Source organism: Xiphophorus couchianus, chromosome 14 (assembly GCF_001444195.1).
Source record: "Xiphophorus couchianus chromosome 14, X_couchianus-1.0, whole genome shotgun sequence".
NCBI classification, from domain to species: Eukaryota; Metazoa; Chordata; class Actinopteri; order Cyprinodontiformes; family Poeciliidae; genus Xiphophorus; species Xiphophorus couchianus.
The window spans coordinates 5,553,015-5,579,994 of NC_040241.1; the positions used below are offsets into that span (position 1 = coordinate 5,553,015).

At 39.6% G+C, this 26,980-nt stretch overlaps 1 protein-coding gene and 1 long non-coding RNA gene across 3 annotated transcripts; one reads left to right on the plus strand and one right to left on the minus strand.

The window, feature by feature from the left end:
- Positions 1-1,636: 1,636 nt before the first annotated feature.
- On the plus strand, positions 1,637-15,794 carry LOC114157258 (uncharacterized). Its single transcript, XR_003598105.1, has 3 exons — positions 1,637-1,651; positions 3,253-3,256; positions 14,976-15,794. It is a non-coding gene; the product is annotated as an uncharacterized LOC114157258 (long non-coding RNA).
- Positions 15,482-26,918, minus strand: LOC114157115 (E3 ubiquitin-protein ligase TRIM21-like). 2 transcript variants are annotated; one of them, XM_028037911.1, is made up of 14 exons: positions 26,778-26,918; positions 24,544-24,584; positions 24,245-24,472; positions 23,111-23,292; positions 22,815-22,997; positions 22,647-22,725; positions 21,693-21,796; positions 20,540-20,629; positions 19,332-19,427; positions 19,143-19,246; positions 18,421-18,529; positions 18,159-18,303; positions 17,918-17,944; positions 15,482-17,086 (listed from the first exon to the last, which is right to left on the minus strand). In XM_028037911.1, exons 3-14 carry the CDS (start codon positions 24,453-24,455, stop codon positions 16,551-16,553), a joined length of 1,866 nt encoding a protein of 621 aa, XP_027893712.1. In that variant the 5' UTR covers positions 24,456-24,472; positions 24,544-24,584; positions 26,778-26,918; the 3' UTR covers positions 15,482-16,550. The 2 variants fall into 2 exon arrangements, with proteins under 2 accessions (XP_027893712.1, XP_027893711.1); XM_028037910.1 differs by having other exon boundaries at positions 22,647-22,728; positions 26,778-26,916.
- Positions 26,919-26,980: the final 62 nt, after the last annotated feature.

Sequence of the window (26,980 nt, forward strand, 5' to 3'; positions counted from 1 at the left end):
GTTTTTTTCTACAAGTAAATAGTCACATCAAAAAGTTAGAAATGTCTAGTTTCTTACAGCATAGTTAAACAAAGTTAGAGATGATATCTGTATTGCTTTTTTTCCCCAATTCCCAAATATATTGGGGTGTGTGACAGACTGTGTGAATGACAGGCATTAACTTGTAATACTTTTTATAACAATGTTTTATGAAGTTCGGTACATTTACTTGTATTAGATACACCACATTCAATTTTGGGGATGGTGTGACTTATTGCAGCAACTAGTCAAAATTTGTTTTAAGATATCCCCAAATGAATTAGAGATATTTTTAGTTAGATGGCTTTTCCATTTAAGATATCTTAAAATAATTACGTTCGAGATATGTTAAGTTATGATAATAGATATGTGTCCCGTTAAATAACAGATGAAGTGACATCATTTGAGATATTTTGAGAGTAACTTTTACTCGTCAAGATGTAATGTAAGATGTCATAAATTATTGTTTTTAACAGTCAAAAAGTACATTCAGATATCTTAATTGACATTGCGAATGGTCAAAATGTAGTTTTGTCTACAAAATACATTTTTACACAGTACGAGTAATCCAAATTGATGTTAAAATGGCTTGCAATACATTACATTCTGCAGGTAACTGTTTGGATAGCAGCATAGAGGGTCTTACACGTAAATCTTAATTTATATATCTAAAAATGTAATTATAAGTAGTTGTAAGTACGTTGGAGATATCTCAAATAAAAATGGCGTTTTATTTAGTCAACATACATTTTTAGATATCTACAATGCAATTACGAATAGTTAAACGAGACAGAATATATGTTCAATCGGCCTGTCATACAGTCTACGTATTTATGTTTCTGCTGTGGCGTTCACAGATGACCGTGAGCCACTGCGGGAGACGTAGACGACCCACGACGCAGTGACGTTCGTTGCAAATCTATTGGTTGGCTTGTTTTTATTTTTTAATCTGATTGGTTGGTTGACCTCTCTAACATTCCGTACACTGAGATTTGAATGAGTCTTTTACAGACCCCTTTGAAGTGAATATCTCGTGAGAGTTTTCGTACAATCTCAAGTTTGAACCAGGAGAGTATTAACCGGATTGCTTTGAAGCCTTTTCCGTCGAGGTAAGTTTTTGCATGTTTGATAAAAATGTTATGAATGTTAAGTTTGTTAAAATACAGCGCTGTACTACGGCCATAATATAAACTATTACATGCACGGCAGTAACGTAATGTAGCTTCACGCTAGGTATTCTAATATCTACTATTTATGTGAATAAATATAAGCTTGGAACAGTTGCTAGACTTCGGTTATGTGGGTCTTGAGCAAAGTTCTGTTCAGCTGTGAAGATATATGTCGGGACCGCGCACTGCAGTAAGAGGAGGATCCGTTAAAATTTGTAGTTGCTAATTTTAATCATAAGTTAAGTTTTTTTATATATATATATATATATAAATAGCTCCCCCCCCCCCTCATTCTGAGTCGTTTCTGTACTGTCCGTTCTGTCTGTAGTGCCTGTCGTACTTCAGGCACCCTTATCTCTGCGTCCTCGTTGCTCAAGCTCGTTGCTCGTAGCTATCCTGCACAGCCTAGCTGAGTGAATTTTTTGACCCACGTCAAAAAATTCAGCAAATAGTCTGAATGGTTAGTGCTCCGTTTGTGCCGTTAAAATTTTTTGTTTGTGCAGCTTTGGTTTCTGAAATAATAATTATTTTTTAGGGTCATCCAGAGTTCACCATCCCCCCATGTTGCTCCAAAACAAACCAAAGTGGGCTACTTCGTTAGTGCAGGTTTGTGCCGTTAAAATTGTCGTTTGTGCAGCTTTCGTTGTCCAGATATTAAAAATTATAAGTTTGGCCGATGACGTATGGCTCCAAAACAAACAAAAGCGGGTGTTGCCCTGCAACCTCGGATGGCTGAGGGTAATGTAGATGATCATCCCTCAACGTGTGATGCTGTAGTATGAGAAAGACGAGACACACACGTTGAGCTCTTTTTAACTTCAACAGGAAGATTTATTCTTCTTCTGTGTTATAAACACACTTCACAGACAACATATTTCAGGTATCACATACGTCAACAGAGAATCATTAGCTTCATTACATCAGAAATGGATGTAATATTCCTTTAAACCAAACAATCATTATTTTAACATGCTCCATTTAGCATTATGAATTCCATAAAATGACCAAATTAATTCAGAAATGGCTTTTACTTCTCTAAAAAATATTAACTTTGTAGCTAGTGCTTTAAATCCAATACCCTAAATATATGGCGTATCTGTTTTTTGCAACAAACCCATAAAGAAGCATCAAAAAAAATAAAATAAAGAAACGAAAATAATGTCCTTTGAGTGAGAACTGTCTCAAAAAGTGCAAAACACAAGTTCAAAAGAACTCCACAGTTGTTCAGCTAGCTCCTCCGGTAGCTAGCATTAGTTCCAATTAGCATTCAGAACAAGTCCCGTTTTTGTACACAATAACAATCACAAAACGAACTACGGGACACATTAGTGGACATTCGATGTAAGAACCTTTTCAACTCTTCAAGAGTCCTGATATATGTACATAAAACCATATTTCTACTGACCTGTAGTATGAGAAAGACGAGACACACACGTTGAGCTCTTTGTAATTTCAACAGGAAGATTTATTCTTCTGGTGTGCTCAATCTTTCCTTGGTCACTAACGCGTCAGCGCCCCTAGCGGCCATGTGTAGAATTGCACGGACTAACTGAAATAACACTACAGAACTTATTACGATCAGAAATTAAAGACTCAAAATGAAAAATTATGTTGGGGTGCCTATTTTCTTGCTTCTTGGTTTTGTTTATTAACTTGTTTTCCACCCCTCTACAACGGGCTACTTCGTTAGTGCTGCGTTAGTGCAGGTTTGTGCCGTTAAAATTGTCATTTGTGCAGCTTTGGTTTCTGAAATATTAAAAATTATTTTTTAGGTCATCCAGATTTCACCATCCCCCCATGTTGCTCCAAAACAAACCAAAGTGGGCTACTGCTCAGTTTGTGCCCCTATCCCTTTTGAGATATCACATAATTTTCTTTCATAAGACAACTGACTTCACCTAAATTGATGACTGTGGTCTGCCACAAAGCAAGCAGTTATTAATTTTGGATGTTATTGTGTTAAATTAAATTCTGCAGATTTTCAGCTGTTGTACAATGTGTATCTTTTCTTTGTTTTGAACTTCAATAAAGATTTAGAACAAGAAGACATTTGTCTCATTTCAAGAAATGTTTTTAGATAGCAATGTTTTCTCACCAATATAGCTCTGAAATTTGATGCCTTTGCTGACCTCCATACAACTGGTTCCATCCTACCCTCACTCTGTGCACTAGTGACGGGATTTTCGGCTCCTTTTCGAGATGCGGCTCTAATGGCTCTTCTTACTGTGGAGAGCCGGCTCTTTCGGCTCCCCATATATATTTTTGACATTATTAATTAATTAATAGCTTAAACCTAATTTTATAATATTTTGTTTCATTATTGACATTGTTAAGCACTTATGATGAGTAAAAATGCCGCATAACAATGCTATAGCAATACCGATGCGTGTGATGTCCGCATGTGCAGGTTGTTTGTCGAGCCTGCACGATAGGAAATGCTGACTTTGCACAGTCTGCACTCTGCCCTGGAGCTTGATGTAGCATTAAAATGAGTCCAAATCTTGCTCTGTTTTCTGTCACTCATTTATTTTCACCTATTCAGTTCTCACACTGACTCCCCTTCTTTCTGTCGTGCTTCTTGACCGCTGACTGAGTGTCTGTACATAAACACCTGCCGACGAACGCTATACAGCTTGGCCAACTGCCTGCCGTTTCCACAAAAAAAGTGGAGATAAACTTTTTTTTTCAGTGTTTTCCCGCCACATTATTAATTGAAACTATGTGTGATTGGTCAGATGTGTGGAGCACACGCTTGACATGAGGGCAGTGGACCGACAGAGGAAAAAAACTCTCCGCTCTAGCACTAGCAGAAGAGCAAAACACGCAAAGAGAGGAAGAAGGGGGGGAGAGACAGCGAGGCACCGCAGGACAAAAAAAAAAACGATGTGGGGAAAAACTATCGCTCTGGCACTTGCAGAGCACAAGCACAACGACAGGGAGGCGGAGAGACAGCGATATACTGTAGAAAAACCCAAATAGGATCCTAAAACGGCTCCCATTGTGGAGCCGGTACCAATCGTTCACTTCAAAGAGCCGGATCGTTAGCGACCGACACATCACTACTGTGCACGAACGATTCCTGACATGAATTTTTGGACTGGCCAGTGTGCAGGGAGATGTCAGCGCCTTCGATGGAGCACTGGAGCACCATTAGGCTGTTGACCGTTGGCTCTCTATCACATGCCATTTTAACATGGCCTTGACACTCTTTACAGAAGCCTTTGATATTAATGTACTTACTAGTGACAGTTGGATAAACCTTTGCTCTTTGGAATACAAATGTACATGTGCTTTTCAACTTTTTCCAAACCAGATCATTAATTATATGACTCCAAGTGCCAGGTTTTAATATTGTGTATTCCCTTTTGCCAGATGACGAAAACTTGTCATTGTCTTCAACTCTTTCTGGTATAAATTTGATCCATTCTTCAAATGGAACTTCAAGCTGAAAATCTGAAAATCGTCCAGTAGAAGTTGTGTCTGAGTCAAACTCTGTGTCCGCAGGGCTTTCAGGATCACTTTCTTGATCATTTATTTCCAAGCCTGACCAGATATTTTGTCTGTTTAGCTTTACAAATATGCACAGGGCTTTTGCAGACATTTTATTGTGGCTATAATGTCGTTTTCTAGGATAGCCTCTTTTGACTTGCAGAGGCTGTCAAGGCATCTAGTTAAAAAATAAAAAGGCTTTGATTAGCATTGCTCAAAATAATAATTCTGACCTACATAATTTCAAAGAAGCCACAAAACATTGACGTTCTAGCAGTGTCTGCACAATTACAATAGTCTTGAACTAAAAAAAAGTTAAGTTGGCTTTCCCTCTTTCATTTCTACTATTTAAGCTAATAAAAAAAAAAATCAATAATGCATTATTACTAGTCTTGTGAATTGGCAATTTAAGTACCAGTTAAATTTAAATTTCTCTATCACTATCTATGTTTCAATAGGTTTAAAAATTCTGGACTTCAAATATAAGTTGCGAATTTCAATAAATTCATATGTAAGCTATCCATGCATACATCCTCTCTGCTTTTATGGGAATGGATTGCATTGAGTGAACATTTTATATGAATCCTTGAAGCCCACACACATACATTTAATGTCAGAAATTGGATGAAATGAAACTCGTTGCATTTAAAATAAAGGGAACACTCAAATAACACATCCTAGATCTGAATGAAAGAAATATTCTCATTGAATACTTTGTTCTGTACAAAGATGAATGTGCTGACAACAAAATCTGTCAGGAAGTGGTGCGGTGAGGGGTGGTGAGGCAGACGCAGCGGACCCAGGTATGATGAATATGAAGATTTAATGATAAATAAGTCCAACAACGAACAGCAGGCATATGGAAACACTGACGACAACAAGGCTAGACATTGACGAGGACCCGACGACGAACAAAGAACACAGGTGGAGTTAAATACAAGGGAGGGTAATCATAGAAACGAGACACACCTGGGAACAATCAAGGGGAGGACAGGACAACGAAGAGACTTAAGGACACAGAAAACTCTAAATAAACACAGAAAAACACAGATCATGACAAAATCACACAAAAATCATCAATGGAAATCAAATTTATTAACCAATGGAGGCCTGGATTTGGAGCCACACACAAAATTAAAGTGAAATAACACTACACGCTGATCCAACTTTAATGTCCTTAAAACAAGTCAAAATGAGGCTTAGTATTGTGTGTGGCCTCCACGTGCCTGTATGACCTCCCTACAACGCCTGGGCATGCTCCTGATGAGGTGGCGGATGGTCTCCTGAGGGATCTCCTCCCAGACCTGGACTAAAGCATCCGCCAACTCCTGGACAGTCTGTGGTGCAACGTGACGTTGGTGGATGGAGCGAGACATGATGTCCCAGATGTGCTCAATCGGATTCAGGTCTGGGGAACGGGCTGGCCAGTCCATAGCTTCAATGCCTTCATCTTGCAGGAACTGCTGACACACTCCAGCCACATGAGGTCTAGCATTGTCCTGCATTAGGAGGAACCCAGGGCCAACCGCACCAGCATATGGTCTCACAAGGGGTCTGAGGATCTCATCTCGGTACCTATTGGCAGTCAGGCTACCTCTGGTGAGCACATGGAGGGCTGTGCGGCCCTCCAAAGAAATGCCACCCCACACCATTACTGACCCACTGCCAAACCGGTCATGCTGAAGGATGTTGCAGGCAGCAGACCGCTCTCCACGGCGTCTCCAGACTCTGTCACGTCTGTCACATGTGCTCAGTGTGAATCTGCTTTCATCTGTGAAGAGTACAAGGCGCCAGTGGCGAATTTGCCAATCCTGGTGTTCTCTAGCAAATGCCAAGCGTCCTGCACGGTGTTGGGCTGTGAGCACAACACCGTCCAGGAGCTGCACCAAACTTTGCCTGAGTGATCCTGGTGTGATGCCTGACAATCCTATGTCATCATATTATGATGTCATCTAAGCCCCGCCCCCTCACAACAGGAAGTGCTATTTTTTTCCTTGGAAAGTTCCATCTATGGCTCTCTTGACCTAATCAAGGTGATTCTGTGTTGGATGACAGATAGGAAGTTGGTCTCACTTGCTTTAAAGTGCCAAGAGTTTTCAATGGCGGCAACGCCGTTGGTATACGTTTGCCTCCAGATTCCACATATTTTGACCGAGCTGCATCAAACTTGGCATGACTGACCCTGGTGGGATGCCTGACGATCCTATGTCATCATATGATAACGTCATCTAAGCCCCGCCCCCTCACAACAGGAAGTGCTGTTTTTTTCTTTGGAAAGTTCCATCTATGGCTCTCTTGACCTAATCAAGATGATTCGGATGATGAGCTCTGTCAATGCTTGCTGCTGGCTGAACCGTGTGGGCGTGGCCAAATGGCGAATCAGTCTCTCGACATATTCATACATTTGGCTCTAAATCACACATAGGTCATCCGATTGGCACCAAACTGGATATGTAAGACCTTTGTTCACCTCTAAAGAGCCCAACGGGTTTGAAATGTAATTTGACTCCACTGCGCCCCCTAAGTTCATACATCGGCTTTATCTCCTCCATGCATCGACCGATCTGAACCAGATTTTTTGACTGTCATCCGGGAACGCTGCCGAACGCATTCACGCGTTTCGCCTGGTGGATGGGCGGGGAAAATGTGCGACAGCTTCTGCGGTGGCTGGTGGGCGGCGGTGCTGGAAACTGCACCAGACCTTCTGCAGTGGCGAGCGGGCTGCGGCTCTGGAAACTGTGCGAGAGCTTCTGCGGTGGCTGGAACCCCCGCTGTGGCCAATAGGCCGAAGCTGCGCTTGCTGCGAGGGCCGCTCGAGGCTGCTTGCAGCTTTAATTTTATTTTATTTTTTCAGATGCCTTTGAATGTACTTGAAGCTGTTCTCCAGGAGGTGGCACTAGCACAGGGAGACTCAGCTTACCTCACCTTGGCATTGACCTGCAAGTGCTTTGAAGCCATTGTGTCTGACCCAGTTTTCAGGAAGAAGACTCACTTTGCTTGGCTGGATGATAAGGACCTTTGACTTTTTTCACCTAAAACAAGTGAAATTAGATTTCAACTACATGAAATCGATTTTTCATTAACAGGTGAGATCAACTGGGGTAAATTTTCAGAGTCATTCAAGGCAGAAAACCGGATTCCTTTTGCGGTGGTAACGTGTTCTTCCTGCAACCGGCAATATAAAGACTGTGGGCTTCACCGGCGATGGAAGACGAGGAGAGTACCCTGGTTACTACTGTGATGGCCGACCTGGACACTGCACTGACTGTCAATACTGAATGCAAGGAGAATATTAGTTGCTTTCCACAATCTTTCACACATTTCAGTTGTCACACATTGTTGGTTTTTTTTGGGGGGTTTTTTGTGACAAGCCATTTTAAATCATTTCTGCTAAAGCACATATTTGTGACTTGTGAAGTCATCCTTTTTCATAATGTGTTCTTTCAATATTATTTACATTTTTGAATGTTCCTTTTGTTGTAGCTCAGTTGATTTACATGATTTAGTTTTCACAGAAATGTTGTCATTTCCACACAAAGTTACATTGTGGCTGTAATTTGTTGGAGAGAGTAGAACCAATAAACTAGTTGTAAATATATTGTAACAGCGTTGTTTAACAATTGGATAACCTTGTTTTAAAAATCTTAAATGCAAGCAAAGCTAATAACTTGCAATATTTTATATGTGTAAATACAATGTTTCCTATGCTTTTTGAACAATGACTGGAATCAATACAAATTTTCTTTACAAACCTGACATACAGCTAAGTTTCTGTTTTAACAGTCAGTATCAACTTGGGTTTTTTATAATAAAGTAAGCACATATTGTTCGGTTACAAAGTCATAATACAAATATAAGATTAAAGGTATCCTGAGCCGAACTTTATGAAGGGTGGAGGAGATGAGACCGTTAGACTGGGACGGAGACACATGATCAGGTGAGATGAAGACAGTTATAGTTAGAAATTACACAATTTATGTAACCAATGACTTTATTCAAAAAGGTTTTCATATAGAAAAAGAATAACTCATCCACAGCAGATCATTCTCTCTGGCGGTTACCAGCGCAGTGTCTACTGCCGGGGTCTGAGCGCCGAAGATTATTTCTTGTCAAATAGACTTTCTAAAACCTACTTTCTGTGCGAGTCTTTCCAGGTTGAAGCTACATTTAAACTTTTCAATGAATCACTTTGGGTTTCGCAACAATTGGATATTTAAGGTCTTTATTTTATGAATCGATTGCAATTGGTAGAATTGAATTTCTAAATGGAATAGTGGGACACCAATCAGTTTACTGGTTGAGCTGGAGTCCTTATAGCAAAAGTTTCCAATGAGACATTATGGTAAACAATGATAACAGCTGAGCCAGGTCACCTGCAACCAAAAATATTCTAGTTTTCTGAATGGCACTTGTTAGAAGTTCAAAGGTCCTTTGGTTTGTTTGTAAATTATATTCATAATGTGAATAATAAGAAAAATGTTTGGCAGATAAACAACAAAAGTGCTCTGTGAATGGACGTACTAAGTTGGCCAAAATTGTTGACTAAATGTTTTACTGACCAAACCTCTTTTCCACCTCGTTCTTCTTAAATAAGCCAGAGGCTATTATATTTTAGATTTGAACTTATTTATTTTAAGAGTACCATTCACAACATCACAATCTATTATTTGAACTTCAGCACCAGCAAGTATTTGTTTATATCTGTTTTCTTAATCTGCAATGGACTGGCGATCTGTCCAGGGTCCAGCCCTCATGACCCACTATAGGGATAAACGTGCGTGTATGATAATTAATGGATGGATGAATGTAATGTACATTTGTCTCCAAAATATTGATTTGATTCATGTTTTATGACTTTTGTTTCAGATAGATAGAGTGTAAGGATAGATAAATACATCTCCATAATGATTTCTTATTGTTGCTTATTTTAGATTGTTTGTTACTAATATAATTCTAAATAAAGATTTAATAAAGATTTAAAAATAAAAAAGGGACATACCACGTGACGTATCACGTTTTGTAGCCATTTCTTTACTGTTTAATTTGTATTTTTAATTTTGAAAGTGTTTGTCATGATTCCAGCCCTTCAGCTCTGCCTTGGCTGTGCTGATTGCTTATTGCCCTCACCTGCACTGAGCTGGTTCCTACTTAAACAGCTGCTCGTCACCAGCTCAGTGTGAGATCGTCTGTTGCTGTCGCTTTCAAGCCTTGTCTCATGTTTCAAAGTGTTTTCTGGTTTCTGATCCTGCCTGTTTTTGACCACAGATTTTTGCCTAATCCTTCTGCTGTTGAAAGTCCTGTTTCTGACCCTGCCTCCTGGATTCTGGATTTTCACTGCCTGAGACCCTCCCCTGCATGACCCTGGACCGTTTCACGACTCAGCCTCTGGTTGGTGGATTTTGTCCCTGTCGTCTGTTTGTCCCCTGAGACCCCCACAGATTTCCCCTTGTCCATTCACCCTCCCCTCCCCCGGCTGGACTCCTGAGCCCTGTGGATTCCTCGTCCCTGACCCACTAGTGTGACCACACTACACCATTTACTTTAGTAATAAAACTTTTTGGTTAACCATCCTCTTGTTGTGGCTGCGTTTTGGGTTCTGGCTGATTCTGCTTTTACCATTACAGTGTTCTTGGTGTTTTGAAAGGCGTTGTCAAATAAAATACATTATTATTCTAATTATTATAACACGGTTGGTACAGGAAATAGTGTCACTAGCGCCCCCTTCATTTCCGGAATGAAATAGTCATAAGGTATGAGACTGACAGTGGTCCGTCCCGCCCCTTTCCGTTTGCTGCAGCGAGGTGAACTTGGAATTTTTAGCAACATAAAATAAAGTTTCACAATGTTCACCAAAAACTAACTTGTGTTAGGGACTGTTAAAGTCTCCCAAGCTATTTAAATTCCCGTCCAAACTTTGTAGACGTTTTTTTTTTCATGCATTTATAATCAATAAATGAAGGACTGTATTAGTGGATTTTATTACATATTTTTTTCTTATTATTTGGTGGAAGCTTTACATAAGCCCATTGGGCGTTGGCATCTTCCTGCATTGTTTTTTTTCTTTTTTCTTCATAAAATTAAAAACTAAAAACTGCAGCTTTCCCATTCATTTCCAATCCACCAGCAACTTCTGTCTAGAGTCCATGGAATAGTCGTTCAAAATACCAATAAAACAAATTACATGGTTTATGACAAACTAGAACTGGAACTTTTATGTCTTTTTCTCTGACCGTTCCCCGCCGTGTTCCTTGGGATTCATGAAGATCTTTGGTCTCTCCATTCTGTGAAAATCCTCTGATTCAGTTATGAAACAAATGGATTGATGCTGACATTACAGACAATACAACTATTTCCATATAAAATGGCCTCAATTTGTTTCAACTAGATGTGATTATTTGGTGTCAGAGCCAAGGGACCAGGATCACCTGAAACTAAAACAGTAAGAGCAAAAAAAAATAACCATGAACCAAAATGTATTTATTCTACAGAAAGAATAAATCAGTCACACTAACACTGTATAACTGAGGAGGCTGGTTGGTCAGTGTGGTAGATTTCTCAAACACTGGCATCATCATCATTCCATAGATGAAGGAAAACTCTATGATGTCACAACTAGTCATGCTTGTGATGTCATCAGCACTGTATGTATGTAACAAACTGCTACCTTCTTGTCATTGCTTCCTGCACTACTGACGAGTTCAGACGTACGCAAAGCGCTTTTTGAAATGGAGACAGAGAGAATGTTTGAATTGACCCAAAAGCTGGCCTCCACCCAGAAAGAACTGGAGGAAACAAAAAATGAGCTGCAGACGCAGAAAACTATTAAGGGGATTTTCATGAAAATGAACAGAGACTTAAAGACAGAACTAGAGGCAGTAAAGAAGTTTAACAGTCCAGAAGCTGTAACTAGTTCTGACAAGATGCAGCTGAACTACAATGACAACAAGGAGAAACGTCTGCAGAGAGAGTTAGATCAGATGAAAACTTCTTACCAACAACTAAAGTGGACGTATGAAGCTGATGTTTCTGCCTTAAGACAGGAAATCACTAAACTAAAAAATATTGTGGATCTGGCTAAAATTGCATTCGAAGGACTTAAAGCCAGACATGAAGAAGAAGTTTCTGGCCTGATGCAGCAGGCAGACATTTTGAAGCAGGACGGAGCTAAAGAGAGGGAAGCTTCCTCTCTAAAAATCAATAAGCTTGAAGCTGAGAACGAAAACCTTCTAAAAGAGCTGACTGACTTCAAGAAACTGCACTCTGGCTGTGAACTTAGTTTCAAAACGGAGCAAGAAAAAATTAAATCAGACCTTCAAGACGGAAATGAAAAAGACACGACCAACAATTCTGACTCTGCAGCCATAAATCAGGAACATCACTTGGAGGAAACCAAGTCAGAGGACAGTGATGTTCCTGATACATCGAACAAGCAAATAAATGATTTTGTGGTAGAGAGAGAACCTGAGGCCACAGAAGTGAGAGACAGCTGTGTGGCAAATCGGTCAGAGGAACCAGTGGAGGCAACGGGCAAGAAAACGTCCATATGGAAAAGAATTCAAGACAGTTTTAAGCTGAAGAAATCACAACAGAAAAAAACCAAGAAAACATCATAATAGAGCAACAAGGAGAAAATGTCTAGTTAATTTCTGAACCGTTTGCAAAACCCCAAAGTAAATCTCTTATTTTAGACCAGAACAAAAAAAATGGCCGTGGGTTTTCTCCGGGTGCTCCGGTTTCCCCCAGATTTCTAAAAACCATGTAAATTTTGATGATTGCCCAATGTAACGTGTCCTCAAGAAAGGTCGTATTAATTTCTGTCAAATTTAATTTGCAAACGGTTCAGATTGGAGAAACATTTGTGGAGAGAAAAGAAAACCTCTAAAACAAGCAACTAGTTAAAAGAGTCCAGGTCAGAACCATTTTCAAAACCCCAAATTACATCTCATATTTTAGACAAAAAAAAAGGTAACCATGGTGATGCAGTGGTTAACACGACATCTTCACAGAAAAGAGGCCTTTGTTCTCAACCAGGCGCCTCTTTCTGTGGGAGTTTGTCTGTTCTCCCCGTGTTAGTGGAGGGTTTTCTCCGGGTGCTCCGTTTCCCCCAGGATTTCAAAAATGATGTAAATTGGGGTGATTGACTATAATGAACATTGTCCTCAAGAAAGGTAGCATTAATTTCTAGAAAACTGAATTTGCAAACGGTTCAGATTAGAGAAACATAATGTCAGGTGAGAGTTGCTCTCCACAGGTTGCTCTCCACAAGTTGCTCTCCACAAGTTGCTCTCCACAGGTTGCTCTCCACAGGTTGCTCTCCACAAGTTGCTCTCCACAGGTTGCTCTCCACGGGTTGCTCTCCACAAGTTGCTCTCCACAGGTTGCTCTCCACAGGTTGCTCTCCACAGGTTGCTCTCCACAAGTTGCTCTCCACAAGTTGCTCTCCACAAGTTGCTCTCCACAGGTTGCTCTCCACAGGTTGCTCTCCACGGGTTGCTCTCCACAAGTTGCTCTCCACAGGTTGCTCTCCACAGGTTGCTCTCCACAAGTTGCTCTCCACAGATTGCCCTTTGTCACCAGTGTCTAGATGCAGTCAAGGTTTTGATGGGATCCGTTTTTGTGGCCTTAGCAGAAAAGATGTTGCAGTTTTTTTACAAATAATCATGTAAGTTGACTAATGTTGTTGTATCCACAAAATGTTGGCTAGATGATGACTAGTTAATTAATGCCAATATATCATGAAATGCCTGTTAACATAAATATTAATGTTGCTGTTAACCCATGTAATATTCCTTGATAGATAGTTGTTGCCAGGAATAAACCCAGTTCTCTTTATTTTCTTTGCAAAAGTTGTTCTCACTGTTGCTTTTGATATATTTCAAAGAAATGTTTATTTTCACAACAGAAGGAGCAAAGAGTCGGAGAGGAGACAACAGACCAGAGGTCAGCAGCAGGACCATGATGTACGATCTTCTGTTACCTGAGAATAATTTGCTTAAGACGAGCAAATTATTACTTATTAATAATCTGCTTATTACTAAGATAAGTAATAAGCAAATTATTACTTATCATACAGATAAGTAATAATTTGCTTATGCCCTAATTTCCACCCGTACAAACACAAAACCAACACAATGCTTATGACCCACACAAATACAGGCTACAAGCACACAAATGTAGACACGTTGTGTGTCTGACCCACACAAAGACAAACACACACAATGTTACACAGCCACACACACAAACATATATTCCTACATAGCTTATTTCTTACAAATTACACTAAGTTATAAAAATAGTCAAATAAACCTTACCTAGTAGATATGAACTCTCCTCTTGCCGGTTCTCAGGCTCAGATTCTGTCTGTGACACCCAGAGGAGGTGAAATGATCCCATACGCTCCATTTCTTTTCTTTTTGTAAATATTTCTGACAAAATGTAACTGTCTAAAAGTCTGTTACACAAAGAATTTGTGTAACAGACTTTTAAACTTTTTAGCTTCACATTTAGATATGGAAAAAGTTTGAGTCACAAAAAACCCCAAGCAGTTTTGAATCTGAACTCAGATCCAGAACCGCACAGCATTCTGGGAGATGTAGGCTGAGTAATGACTTTAGCTGTTCTTCCTGACTCTCTCTTTGGTTACCTAGCAACTTAGTCATTGTTTGGTTACCTAGCAACGACCTTTTGCGTAACTTGCGCAGCAGCAGTTTCAGCTACCAGTTTGGTTGTATTTTGGATAATTAAATCAAAAGACTAATAAATAATTATCAATATTAACAATTATTGACAGACTTTTACTGCTATGAGGTTTTCAGCTTTATTGTCCAGCTTACATTCAATAGAGATCTAAAAAACTCGTTTCCTTCCTTTGTGACGTGACGTTTACAAACGTCGCTCTTGTTTATAGTCTGATTTAATGTCACACAGAGAGGAAATGCTTGTTTCATTTTATGTAATATCGTCAAAATACAATATGTCCTTGGAATTCATGCGACATAATTGAATACTGTAAGCCTTTCTTACGGTGTACATGGTACTTTCTGCTATAATGTAAGGCCTTCGTGAGGTTTTTCTATGTATGCTATATCTTGTTGTGAAATATCTGAAGTGTTATATATATTTTTCTTTAGGACAGAAAAGCGTCACAGACCTATAATATAAACAGAAACTTTCTGTAAGTAGGAAAGAAAGAAAACATGCATCCAAGTTATTTGGACTATTTCTGAGTTATGATGGCGTGGTGAGTCATCTGACAGGTTGGATTGTGTCTCTTTTGTGTTGGTTTTCTGGATGGTGCAGGATTGTTTTCATGTGCAGCTCCATCTCAACCTTACACAGACAGACGTAGACATGCAGCGTATAAATCGATTTTCAATAAAACGTTTTGCACCAAAGAGTTGAGAATAAACACTGAGGCTCTTTACTGTATTTGAAATGTTAAATTGACATTTGTGACTGTATACGATACAGACCAGCAAATATTGCAGTAAGCATATTGCGAGGGAACACGAAACAAATCTCCCCCTCCCTCATGTCCCCTAGGGGCCGTGGGGGGACACACGGTACACTTTTCTTGAAACACTAAAACTCTCAACACTTGTAGTTAAAGCAGAAGCCGCATTGCCATTAACCATAAAATTTTGCAAACTGAAATGACAAAATTAATGTGCTTAATTTAGATTATTCTGTGCTGTCAGTTTAAAACCTGGGTTGTTTGTCAGTTCTTTGTTTTTTTTGTGTATGTCTTGTTTTTTGTGATTTATATTTATTAGACCCGAATAATAGTCAATGAAAGTTTCACTAAACAGATTTATTACATTATTTATTCAAATAAAAAAAAATATTGTCCAAAATATACCTTCTCTTTTATTATAACAATTTTACAGTTGAAGGAAAACTTACTTTTTTTTTTCTTTTTTCGCTCAATTTGCATTTCTTTGAACAACGAAGTTTTATCGTCACATCTGATCGACAGAAAGAAAAAAACCAACATGTTATCAACGAATGGGTGGCCGGAATTGTGCAGAGGAAAATACAAGGAAAAAGTGAATTGGGTAACATTCTGCAACATAGGCAATCAAAAAAAAAAAACACAAAAAAAAAACATTTTTAATTGATTCGAAAATAAAACAGTGCATTTATATTACGTTTTCCCTTTTCATCTACATCACAATCATATTCCACAACCCTAAATAAGATTACGAGAAGAAATTCCCAAATACAATCCTCACCTTTTTTTTAAAAAAAATATACAGATTAAGACTTTCTTATGTTGATGTTGTTTCAAGTATTTCAGTTAAGATGTTGCATGTTTTCTTAAGTTGCTGTTGAAATGCTTTTGACAATAGTGAAGTGCCAGTATTGGTAATCCGATCTAACATTTTGCCTTATATTAGAGCTACATAAGGGGAAATGTTGCCTAGTTGTCAGTGATCGGCCTTCACCTCGTCTTTCTTGAACCTTGTTTGCCACATTTGGGGTTTGAAAATTGTTCCAGTTTGGTTTGACTACAGAGGTGTTAGGTCCGTAGTTACGCTCTTGTAGCCGTTTCCTGACGTATGAAGATCAACGCTCATCTGCCTTACATGAATTGCGTGTTTCAAATTTTGAAGAGTGTCTGAGCCACTGAGCATAACATGATTCTGACCTGGTGAAACAGGATGTCATGGATGTTTATTTGAAAAAATAGATGTGTAGATCAACTTTAAAAAAAATAAAGAATACAATAAATTAAAATACGTTGATTCGATTTATTGCCCACTAATTGTTACCACGCATGCGACACCAGTGATTATTATATTTAATTTTCCCATTCATTTCATTTTATTTTTTATGGTGAGAATATCCTACCACTCAAGATAACGACACCTGCTTTTACACAGCAGATATAATCAGTGGATCAACATTTTTATCATTCGTTTTAGGATGCGGACTGAAATAAGGGAAAATGTCGTCATTGAACAGACACTCGGTGAACGAGAAAATGTGCGACTTGTTGGTCACGTCGTAAAACGACACGACGGCTTCCTCATAGTCGACGAACACTCCGACCTTTTGGGGTTTCTTGTTCAGCGGGAGGCTTGTGGGGGGTACCGTCAGGGCTGCGTACTTTCTGTCTTCGAAATGCACAGCCACCCAGTAACCGTTGTCCGTGTTGACCTTGAGCACCCCCTTGCGGTTTGCGCTCCGCCGTGCCACGCCCAGATCCCAGCCGCTTTTGTTTTTCACCTCTACTTCCCAGTACGACCTGCCGCAGTTCAGGCGATTGGTCCCGAGGACGCTGCCGAACGTGTCGAACCTCTCCGGATCGTCAGGAGCTTTCGGCTTCTCTCCTCCGTCTCTCACTCTCTTCCCGTCGTTGGACAGGACGAGGCACCGGTGGGCCGTGGCTGAGTCCAGCTTTACGTCCACTGTGGTCAGACAGGAAACAGCGGAAGAGTGGAGGGTTGGGCAAGAGTCACGATGTGGTTAAGAACCAAAATAAGACAAGGATGGGAGAAGCATGATGAACACATTGTAAAGGTCAAGGGAGGTCAATAAACAACAAGGTTGGCAACAAGAAGAATAATGGGCACAGACTGAGAAATAACAGAACTACTTATGCTTAGTACTTGAATGCTTTACAGTGGAACCAATTAGCTCAATGGGCCAGAGAGGTGAAGGGAACATGACTGAGAAACTAATGGGGTCTGAGTAATAGATACAGAACGAAGAAAACACAAGTAGGGCAGGGAATGAGGCCTGAATTTGGTTTTCACTTTTCTCTGATTTTCTCTTCACCAAAGGGGTGGTGTGGTTAATCACATGTAACTTATGATATGGCCATTAAATTTCCACACTGGGTCAGGTTGCCTTACATAATCTTTTTTTCTTCTGTGCATACTTCTGATAAATTAGCACAGTGCAAAGTTAGCGCGTTAGAAAACATGATTTAGCATTTTTCTAACTTTAAAAGTGGGATATGTTGAGTTGTTGATAGATGGTGGATATCAACATGGCTAAAGCTAGTTCTTTAGCATTAGCTTCTGCTACGTCCCATGTTAGCATAGGACTTTAGTGGAGCTAATGTTTATAAATAGCTCCTGAGGTTTAGCACCACTAACTTCTTGTCAACAGTGCCCACCACTGAGGAAATATTTTCATGAAAGTTGCATTTGGTATGTTAGTCTTTGTTTGATGCTCTAAAATATATTTTAGCAGTGCATGTTACAATTTACATATACATTTTTGAGTACACACACCTGCGAAGGTTGCAATCCTTTTGAGCTCTGTGGAAAAAGAACAGAAAGTGGGTAAAACACAGATCCTTAATAAAAAAACAACATAGTTTGGGTTTATTCACACCAGCTCTGTTTAGTGAGCTGTAATCAAACTCCTGTTGTTTGCCTAGACAGTCCAGTTTGTTTAGAGAGGTGTAAATGTTTAATCATGCTGAGACCGACGACCAAAATTGCGTCATTTGGGAAAAAAACAAAGATTCACCGAGGGAAGAGAGGTTTTCCAGATGCCACTGGATGTCTTTCATCATGGTAGATGTTGTTGCTTTCAGGGTACCAAAGGAGAAGGAAGTATCAACTTTTAGATTTTTAATCCCTTTGGAGTCATCCAGGTTTGAAAGTGGAACGGCCTGTGTGTTTCAAAGGAAGGAGCAAAGAAGGACGAGAGTTATAGAAACTGAAACGTTTTTCTTGTTTTGCTCAAATAATACTAAAAGAAAGGGTGTGAAGGTGGAGGGACTCCTTACCTGCAAGTCTTGGCTTCTGTCCAGTTCATCAATGGAGTCTCTGAATCTATCAATTTCTCCTTGCAGCTTCTGCAGGAGATTCTGTTCGTCTCTTTTGACCTTTCGTCTCCTAAGAACAGAACACACGAGGCTTTTAGTTTGAGCAAAACATAGTTGCTCCATCAACTCGATAAAATTGGTCTGCTGTCATCTCAAGTATGCACAACGTTTAATCAAATCCCCATTACGTTAGTTTGTATGCATTTCAGTGGCAAAGGAAGATACGATGGCTTAAGAAAATAAAGCTCCAGCATCGTAGCACGTGTTGTTAGACATGTCCACGTACACAATGGGAAACTTTGTAAAGCATCTCTAAGGCTGTTTTAAAACCAGTGGGTCCCAAAGTGTGGGGCGCGCCCCCTATGTGGGGCGCAGTGCCATTGCAGGGGGGGGCGCGGGAAACGGAATGGATGAATAAAAAGAAAAAAAAAGTTACACAAAAGTGTCTCACTGTACAGATGGTTTGTAGTTTGTTTTGTTGCAACCTGAAGTGTGAAATAAACTTCAGTGGAGTTTGAAAACAAAATATGTGTTTAGGTTTATGTCTGGATCAACGATGTGTGCGCCCAGTTGATTTTTTAAAATTTTTTGCGGGGGGATTTCATTGTAATCCATAGGGGGGCCCAGAAGAAAATTTTGGGAACCACTGTTTTAAAACTGTTACTGAGATAAACATGGCTAACCTCTTCTCAATTGGCTCCAGAGCTTTCTTCCGAGCATCTTCCACAACTTTCATCACCTCTGAGAAGACGCTGTGGATCTGCAGCCATTCAGCATCCAAGCTGCCCTGAAAACAAGGATGGGGATAAACAGTGGGTACGTCTGAAAAATCCCAAATCATGTCCAACATGGCAGCAGCGTCTGCAGTTCACCTTGCAGCTTTTCACGGCTGATCTGACTTCAGTCATCTTCTTCTCTCGGAGGAGAATTTTCTGCTGTAACAAGACCTTCATCTTGTCTTGCTGTGCCTTGACAGAAGGTGAAAGTAGATGTAGAAATTTCTTAAGGGCTTATCATGATAGAAATGGGGGGGAATTCACAAAGCAGAGCAAACTGCCCTCCAATTGAAATGGGTTTGCTCCTGCTTTACAAAGCAGTTTTGCACTAAACACACACAAGCGCGAAATTTCCTGCAGTCAAAATGACTGCTAATTGTGACCAAAATGAGTACAAATATTCCCATTTCATCTACAGTTTGCAGGCTAAATATGAATTCCATCTTTTAAGGCAAAATTTACAGTTTTAGGGAAACCATATTCTGTCACCTCTGGGCGCCATGAACATGTTGTCTTATTTAGAGGGACTTGGTGTGTCTCACTGAGAGCTGATCTTACTGTGACCATTTTCACACCATTAGTCCACTCCCTCGCATGTGTCATTGAGGCACGTCCCATTCACTAAAGTCAGTTTTGCAACATAACTTATTTCATCACTCGGTGATAAACAGAAGTAGTACGCTGACAACATGCTGCTACAATGGCTTAGGAAACGGGGAAAAGGGAGTAAATTTCCAATGTTAAAACACTAGCCACTATTAAAACAACAAGATAAATGAGGGCAACCATGGAAACCAGTTACCCACTGTTACGGCTGCAGTGGGTCTCTGCCCTTTTTTCCTTGTAGGGTTCTGGAGACAGGCCTTCTGCAGGTGTTATGTTTTTCCCTGATTGGTGCTCTGCTGCTTTAAAAGCTGCCATGCTGCAACAGACAGGAGGCTTTTCCCCTCTCCCTCCTCAGAACCCCATTTGGTCTGGTTTGTATCTTATGGTTGAGTTTTGTTAGGTTTGTTTTGCATTTGCTTATTTCTGGTTGGTTATGGGTTTTGCATTAATTTATTTTGGTTTCTCATTTCAGGTAATTCCATTTTCAGGCTTTATTTCTTTAGTATAATTTAATAAATTCAATTTTCATTCAATCAGAAAATCCTTGTGTGGTCTCCTTTAATGTTGCCCCACCAAACGAGCCTGGTGGACGTAACACCACCAATATCTTGTTAGGCTAACAAATCACATCAGAATGTTTTCAAAAAAATTGTGATAATTCAGGTCTGGTCGTAGATAGCATGCTAAAAATGTTTTACCTGCAGCAGCCTTTCAGCCTCTCTTTCTCTCTTCTTTTCACTAACTGCGTCCTTTTGTGTGTTTGTTACAATCTGTGAGTCTCCGTCATCCTGTAAAAAGGCAAAAAAAAGTTAAGCATAAAACAGTTAACCAGCATTAAAATAAAAATAGAGAATCTGACGTTTATTGATTATTGAGAGGACAGTATTACAGTAAAAAAAGAAAAAAGAAGAAACAATAGCCCATTTCGTAAGTCAAAAAAAATCAGAGGTTTACAGATGTGACCAGCTCTGTCAAGCTTTACATCAACGCACTTTATGAAAATCTACAGGTGAGGCTTTAACTTTAACTTTCTAAAAGTGCAGATCTGTACATCTTTCAGGTGTGACGTTATATCTGTCACATTACTTATAATAACTTGCATTGCGTTTGTAAAACATTGTGTTTCCTTGATGGCTGCCTTTAATGGCTGTGCAGTTCTACTCACCCACTTTACTCTGACACCCTAAATATAGTCTGGCGCAAAAGTCCAACTGTTCTGAGTTTCGTGGGACTAAAATAAAACGCACATTTTTGTATTTTTATCTGCAAAAAATGTCAGCAAACCTGACATCTTTTTTCTTTCACTTCACTTCAGGCTGGAGCTACAAATGGGTGAAGGAAAGAGAAAACTAACTAACTATCCATAACAATAACTATCTACTACTATTATTATTTTCAATCATATTTAAGATATTATTGAAACTAATAATATTTCAATGTTATAGTAATAATTATTATTGTTGTTGTTATTAATAAAAAATAATAAGTATAATAACTTTAACATTATTTTTCAATGTGTGGATCACTTGGGCTTTTAAACTTAAAGCTTAATCGCTCTCATTTGGGTCAAATTGTGTTATAGTCATGTTAAAAATAAAAGCAAAACAGCACCATCTAGTGGTGGTAATATGGCGTAGATTTTGGGTCATTCTGTCTAATGACCCAACATAAGGGTTGTTACCTCAGTACGCTTAGATTATTTCATGTTTAAAAGGTATCGTGACAAAGAAACAGCTTTAAGCTTTAAATGTAAAGGCATTCTTATGTTTTGATGGGGGTTTTTTGGTCAATATATTTCAGGAGTAGTACACCACATTCAGAATCAATGAGACTTCAAACAATATTCTTAACTTCATAAGGAAGTGCCCCTAGAATAACAGAAGAGAAGTCAAGTCCTCTGCAGGCGTTGTCTGAGGATAGAGAACCACGGCGGGAAGGTTGTGGAGTCTGAAAAACTACAGAGGGCAATCAATCAATCAATCAATCAATCAATCAACATTTATTTGTATAGCACATTTCAGCAGCAAGGCATTTCAAAGTGCTTTACATCATATCAAACACAGAAACACAATGTAACATAGGATCAATAATCAAAACACAGCATTAAGTCAAGTTCCATCAATAAATTTATAATTACATTTCAAATACAATCCTAAACAGGTGGGTTTTTAGTCGAGTTTGCATCCATAACAGGTTTACCTGTTACACTCCTACTGTGTTATATGGAACAAAATACCTACTGCTATTTTTATTCCCCCTCAAGCTCACAATCACACAGTTTAAAACGATGCAGACAGCATTTTAATCCATACACCTCTTTCACTGAATTTCCAGCAGGGACTCCGCCGTCCCTCACGGATTTTTTTGTGCAATTCTATGGTATCTGTTAGTGTCTAGAATTTACAGGGTTTGTGTTACGCGCAATGACCCTCAGTCACTCGCCGTTTTTCAACCAGCACCAGGCTCCGTACACCTCTCACGGAAGTTCGCTCTGGGACTCTGCCGTCCCTCACGGATTACTCCTTACTCACACTAAATGTCGCTACACGGATTTTATTTATTTATTTTTTTTCCTCCTAAGAGTTTTTGCGGCGCTAGTGGCTCGTATTTTTTCGACAATAGGCAGACAGGAAGGAGGGTGAGGAGAGGGGGGAACACATGCGGCAAAGGTCGTCGGGACCGGGAGTCGAACCCGTGACGTCCGCGACGAGGACTAAGGCCTCCAAACGTGGGGCGTGCTAACCCTCTGTGCCACCACAGCACGCCCCCACTACACGTATTTAATGTGTTGTTTATAAAACTTACGCGACGAGTCGGACTCGGCCAGCAGGATCCGTGATGGTGGAGAGCTCACCAGATCCGTTGACGGGGATGATGCATCTTTCTGCTGAAAAAAAGTATTGAGGATACATTGTTAAGGCCACAGTTTCATCCACAAAAACCAACAAAACTCAAACTGAAAACTTGTTGTACCTGGGAACCAAATGAAATTGCGGTAGTATTCGAGGTTGGAACCATTTGTTGAGAATTTTTTTCATCTGGTGACATGTTATGACCGTGCCAGTCCTCCATACTTCGTTGGTTCATGTCCCGTGCTAGGGTTTGAGTCAGCCCATAATTCAGTTGGGTGGGGAAGTTTGGAGACATGAACAGTTTCTGTCAGAGAGAAGTGAAAGATGTTTTGGCTTCTTAAGTCTCACATTTACCAGTCAGTGATTGGTAGAACTCAATTTACATGTTTGTGTATCAATATCTGGAATTAGCTCTACCTGCTCCTTTGCTGGAGTGTTCACAATTGACCAGTTGTTCATTTGATTGGGTTGCTCCAACATGTTGCTCCGGAAGTTCTGGATACTCTCTGGGATCCTTGCTTCTTTTGGCGTGGACCCCATCATCCTCTGATGAGCTCCCAGGCCATGGAAAGCTTCCAGGTTCCCAAATTCTGAAGTTTCTTATTGAGACGCAACAAAAACCGTCATTTATTTTAATCAACAAATAATTAGTTGACTAAATCTTTTTCAGAAACAGACTTTTAAAAGATGCGGCAGAGAATTATTTGGTGATTAGTTGACAACAGAGAAAATTTGTAAACATCAAGTGTTATTGTAAGCATCCATGATAGGACAACCTAAACGTCCGATTCTATACAGGAAGTTATGGAAACAGTCTGTCCACCATTTTCTGCTAGCAAGCTAAAGATACTGACTGTTCTGCATTGACATGATAGCTGTGTGCAAACTCTGGGCTGGTAAGTTTCTCTAGGTTTAAACACTTTAGGATCAAAGCAATAGGATGGGTTATTTTATGTGCATTAAGTCTTATCTCAACACATGTTCAACATGTTGGCACAAAACAGAGCAGTGGACTTTAGCCATTGGGGTTTTCTTTACACACTCACGTGATCTTTCTTTAAAGTTTAGAGGGCTGAGTTAGGTCGTTGCATTGCCAAGCGACATAATGGTCTGACGAGGTACAAAATGACGCTTGCTAAAGTATTAGTATCAGAAGACTCTGAAATAGTAATTTGATTTAAACACCTAAGTAAAGGTTTGGTCTTTAATTATTCTCACTTAAAATGTGAAATATCAAAATCATAACAAAAAAAACTGGACTGAATTTTTCTATGCTAAACATACCGCCTTTGGTTTTTGCTAAACATAAAGCGTGAAAATAATTTTTTGAATAAATACATCTTAGCTACAACTAAACCCACAAACACTCATACTCCAGGCAAATCCAAAACGTTTTGGAATCAAGGTGAGGCAGACAAAATGATCATTGCCTATATAAAATAATAGGCAATGATCATTTTGTCATCATTGCGTATTATGATGACAATAATAGACAATAGTTTAGCTTACCTAAACGATTAATGTGTTTCAGCCATAATGTGAAGCACTTACCAAACCTCAAAGGAGTCTTAAAAATATCCATAGAGAGGTCAAATGAGCTGATTAGTCTTGGTTGGTTATAACTTGGTGGAAAGAAAGCAAACTGTTTGCTCTCCGGGATGTGCATTCCCTTGGGTGTGCATCTCTTCTTCCCCTGGTGAGTCCTCAGGCCCTGGTAAGTGGTAACTTTGGACCAGCCGCAGTGGCAAACCTGGAGACTCATGTCAGACAGGCTGGGACCTGAGAACCCAGAAACAACATCAGTTCTTTCCAGTCACTCGTGAGACCAGCTGCACTGAACCATTATTTACCTTCTCTGTTGGGTCCTGTGATCAAATCTCTCCTGAAGTTCCTGTTAAAGTGCAATCAGTAAATGTGTTATCAAATATAATTTTCTATAAAGATAGAAATGATCTGTAAAAGAACTCAATTATTTCAAGGAACATTTAATTATTTAATTGCATATTTTATAATTCCATAAGATTTAATTATTTATTGATGCATTTAATAATTTTATAGTGCACTTAACTAATTAATGGGAGATTTACACACATGTATTTTATGGTATATTTAGTTCATTTTGCTACCTCTCACCCTCCATACTCCAGAGTTGAGTTTACAATATAAAAACGTGGAAGTGTATGATTTGTCTCCCTCTAGTGGTGCTGATTGTGTTGCACAGCTCAAAGCCTTAGACTAAAACTTGTTGCAGACAGTACTCGTTTAAACACAAACTGTAAGAATAAAAAAAAAAGTACTTTAAAGAGCTACTGATCAAAACAACGTCTGAGAAGACTAAACCTTACCAGGATCATTGAGGTGAATTAGAACGTAGCATCAGACAAGTCTGTTTCTCTTACTTTGAAATTTGCTTATAAAATGTAAGTGAGTTTATTTACATTTGTAAATAAAATGTCGCATCATTATTAAAATACAAGCTGAAATTCTTCGTATGTCTGGTAGCCCAGATTATGACTTTACAAAACATTTCAAAGGAACACATGTAGAATATTTTCTCATGGCTAATATTTGAGCTTGCACAATGAACTGGATCATCGTGGTGAAAAGACAAACCGCTTACAGCTGCTTCATGTTTGTCAAGGGACTGGACCACACAAGTGTTTGCATATCTAGGTAAATAAGTAGGCTAACCAACCGCTGGATACATTTCAATAAATATCCCGGCTCTGACCAGATGAGGGCGCTGTGTCTGGACGTTTTCATTTCATGTGGGCTGTGACTGTCAGGATACAGTTTGTTATCGAACAGTAGCAGGGGGGTGCACGCATATGCACGCTGCACTTTTCAGATTTTAATGTGTGAAATGGTTTGAGAATGATGCACCATTTTCCTTGCACGGAAAGTCCTGCAAAGTTATAACTTGGGGGAATAAAACATACGTTAAGTCAGCGGTTCCCAAAGTGTGGGGCGCGCCCCCTGGGGGGAAGGGGGGGCACAGTGCATTTACAGGGCAGGGCACGGGAAGCGGTATGGATGAATAGTAATAAATAATAAATAAATAGTAATAATAAATAAATAAATAGTAATAAAAAAATTACACAAAAGTGTTTCACTGTAAAGATGGTTTGTAGTTTGTTTTGTTGCAACCTGAAGTGTGAAATAAACTTCAGTGGAGTTTCAAAACAAAATATGTGTACAGGTTTATGTCTGGTTATGTCCGTGCCCAGTTGATTTGTTTAATTTTTGGTGGCAGATTTTATTGTAATCCATGGGGGGCCCGGAAAATCTTTGGGAACCACTGCGTTAAGTAAGCAGAGACTCAATAGCCGAAACGCACCTGTAGGTTCTGAAGTCAGATGAACGAGTTCTGAAATATGTTTTATGTAGTGTAAACTTTAGCTGGCAATCAGATAACTTGTAAAAACGGACCCACACAAACTCCTGAATAACATTTATTCACGGTCTGTTCCCTGGCAAAATGCGCGTTTTAACTGATTTCTGGGTATAAAATAATATTAATTGTTTTGTTTTTTAAATGCCCATCATCTCTCGTGCTAATACCTCAGTGTTTAAATAATAACTCATTGTTGTAGAAGTATTTTTCTCTTCTATTTGTTGTTTTTAAAGCGCTAAATGTTAACACGAAGCACGCAATCACTCCCTGACCGGACTTTGAAACGGCCACGGAGAGATTTATGGTTTCCTCTCTCTGCGCCTGATTTGTTTAAGCAGAAACTGTGCGACTGACGTTTTGCCCCCCAAGCCGCAGAACACGCCTCATTGGGCTAAATTTGAGTTTTGTTTTCCACCTAAAGCACAGACACATTTTTGCCCCGCTTTTTCTGTTTACAGTCATATTTCTTCTCTTCCCCCCCGGATGCCATGGTAACACTGCTGAAACTTTTCCTTTACTATTACTCAGGATATTAAATACTTGCGACTAGTTGTTGTTGTTTTATTTTTACGCGTCGCTGCCTGTAAATCCTTCTTACAGTTCAACAAGCGTGATGCTAAACGACTAACCTGCATTTTGTTCACTCTGACAGACTTCCAGTGAAAGCCAATTCAAAGTGCAGACACTCACCTGACGCTGCCTCACGTCGCTGCGCCTCCGTCTGATCTGATGCTCATTCCTCCTGTCTCTGCCTCTCCTCTCCCGATTTGGCAGCTGAAACCTTTCGGTTTCATTTCAGCCGACAGAAAGCAGGAAGTATCAGAAAGGCAGCGAGCAGCGTCTATTGTTTTTACAAGGCTGTTGGGATGTTGGACCAAATGCATTCCAATACT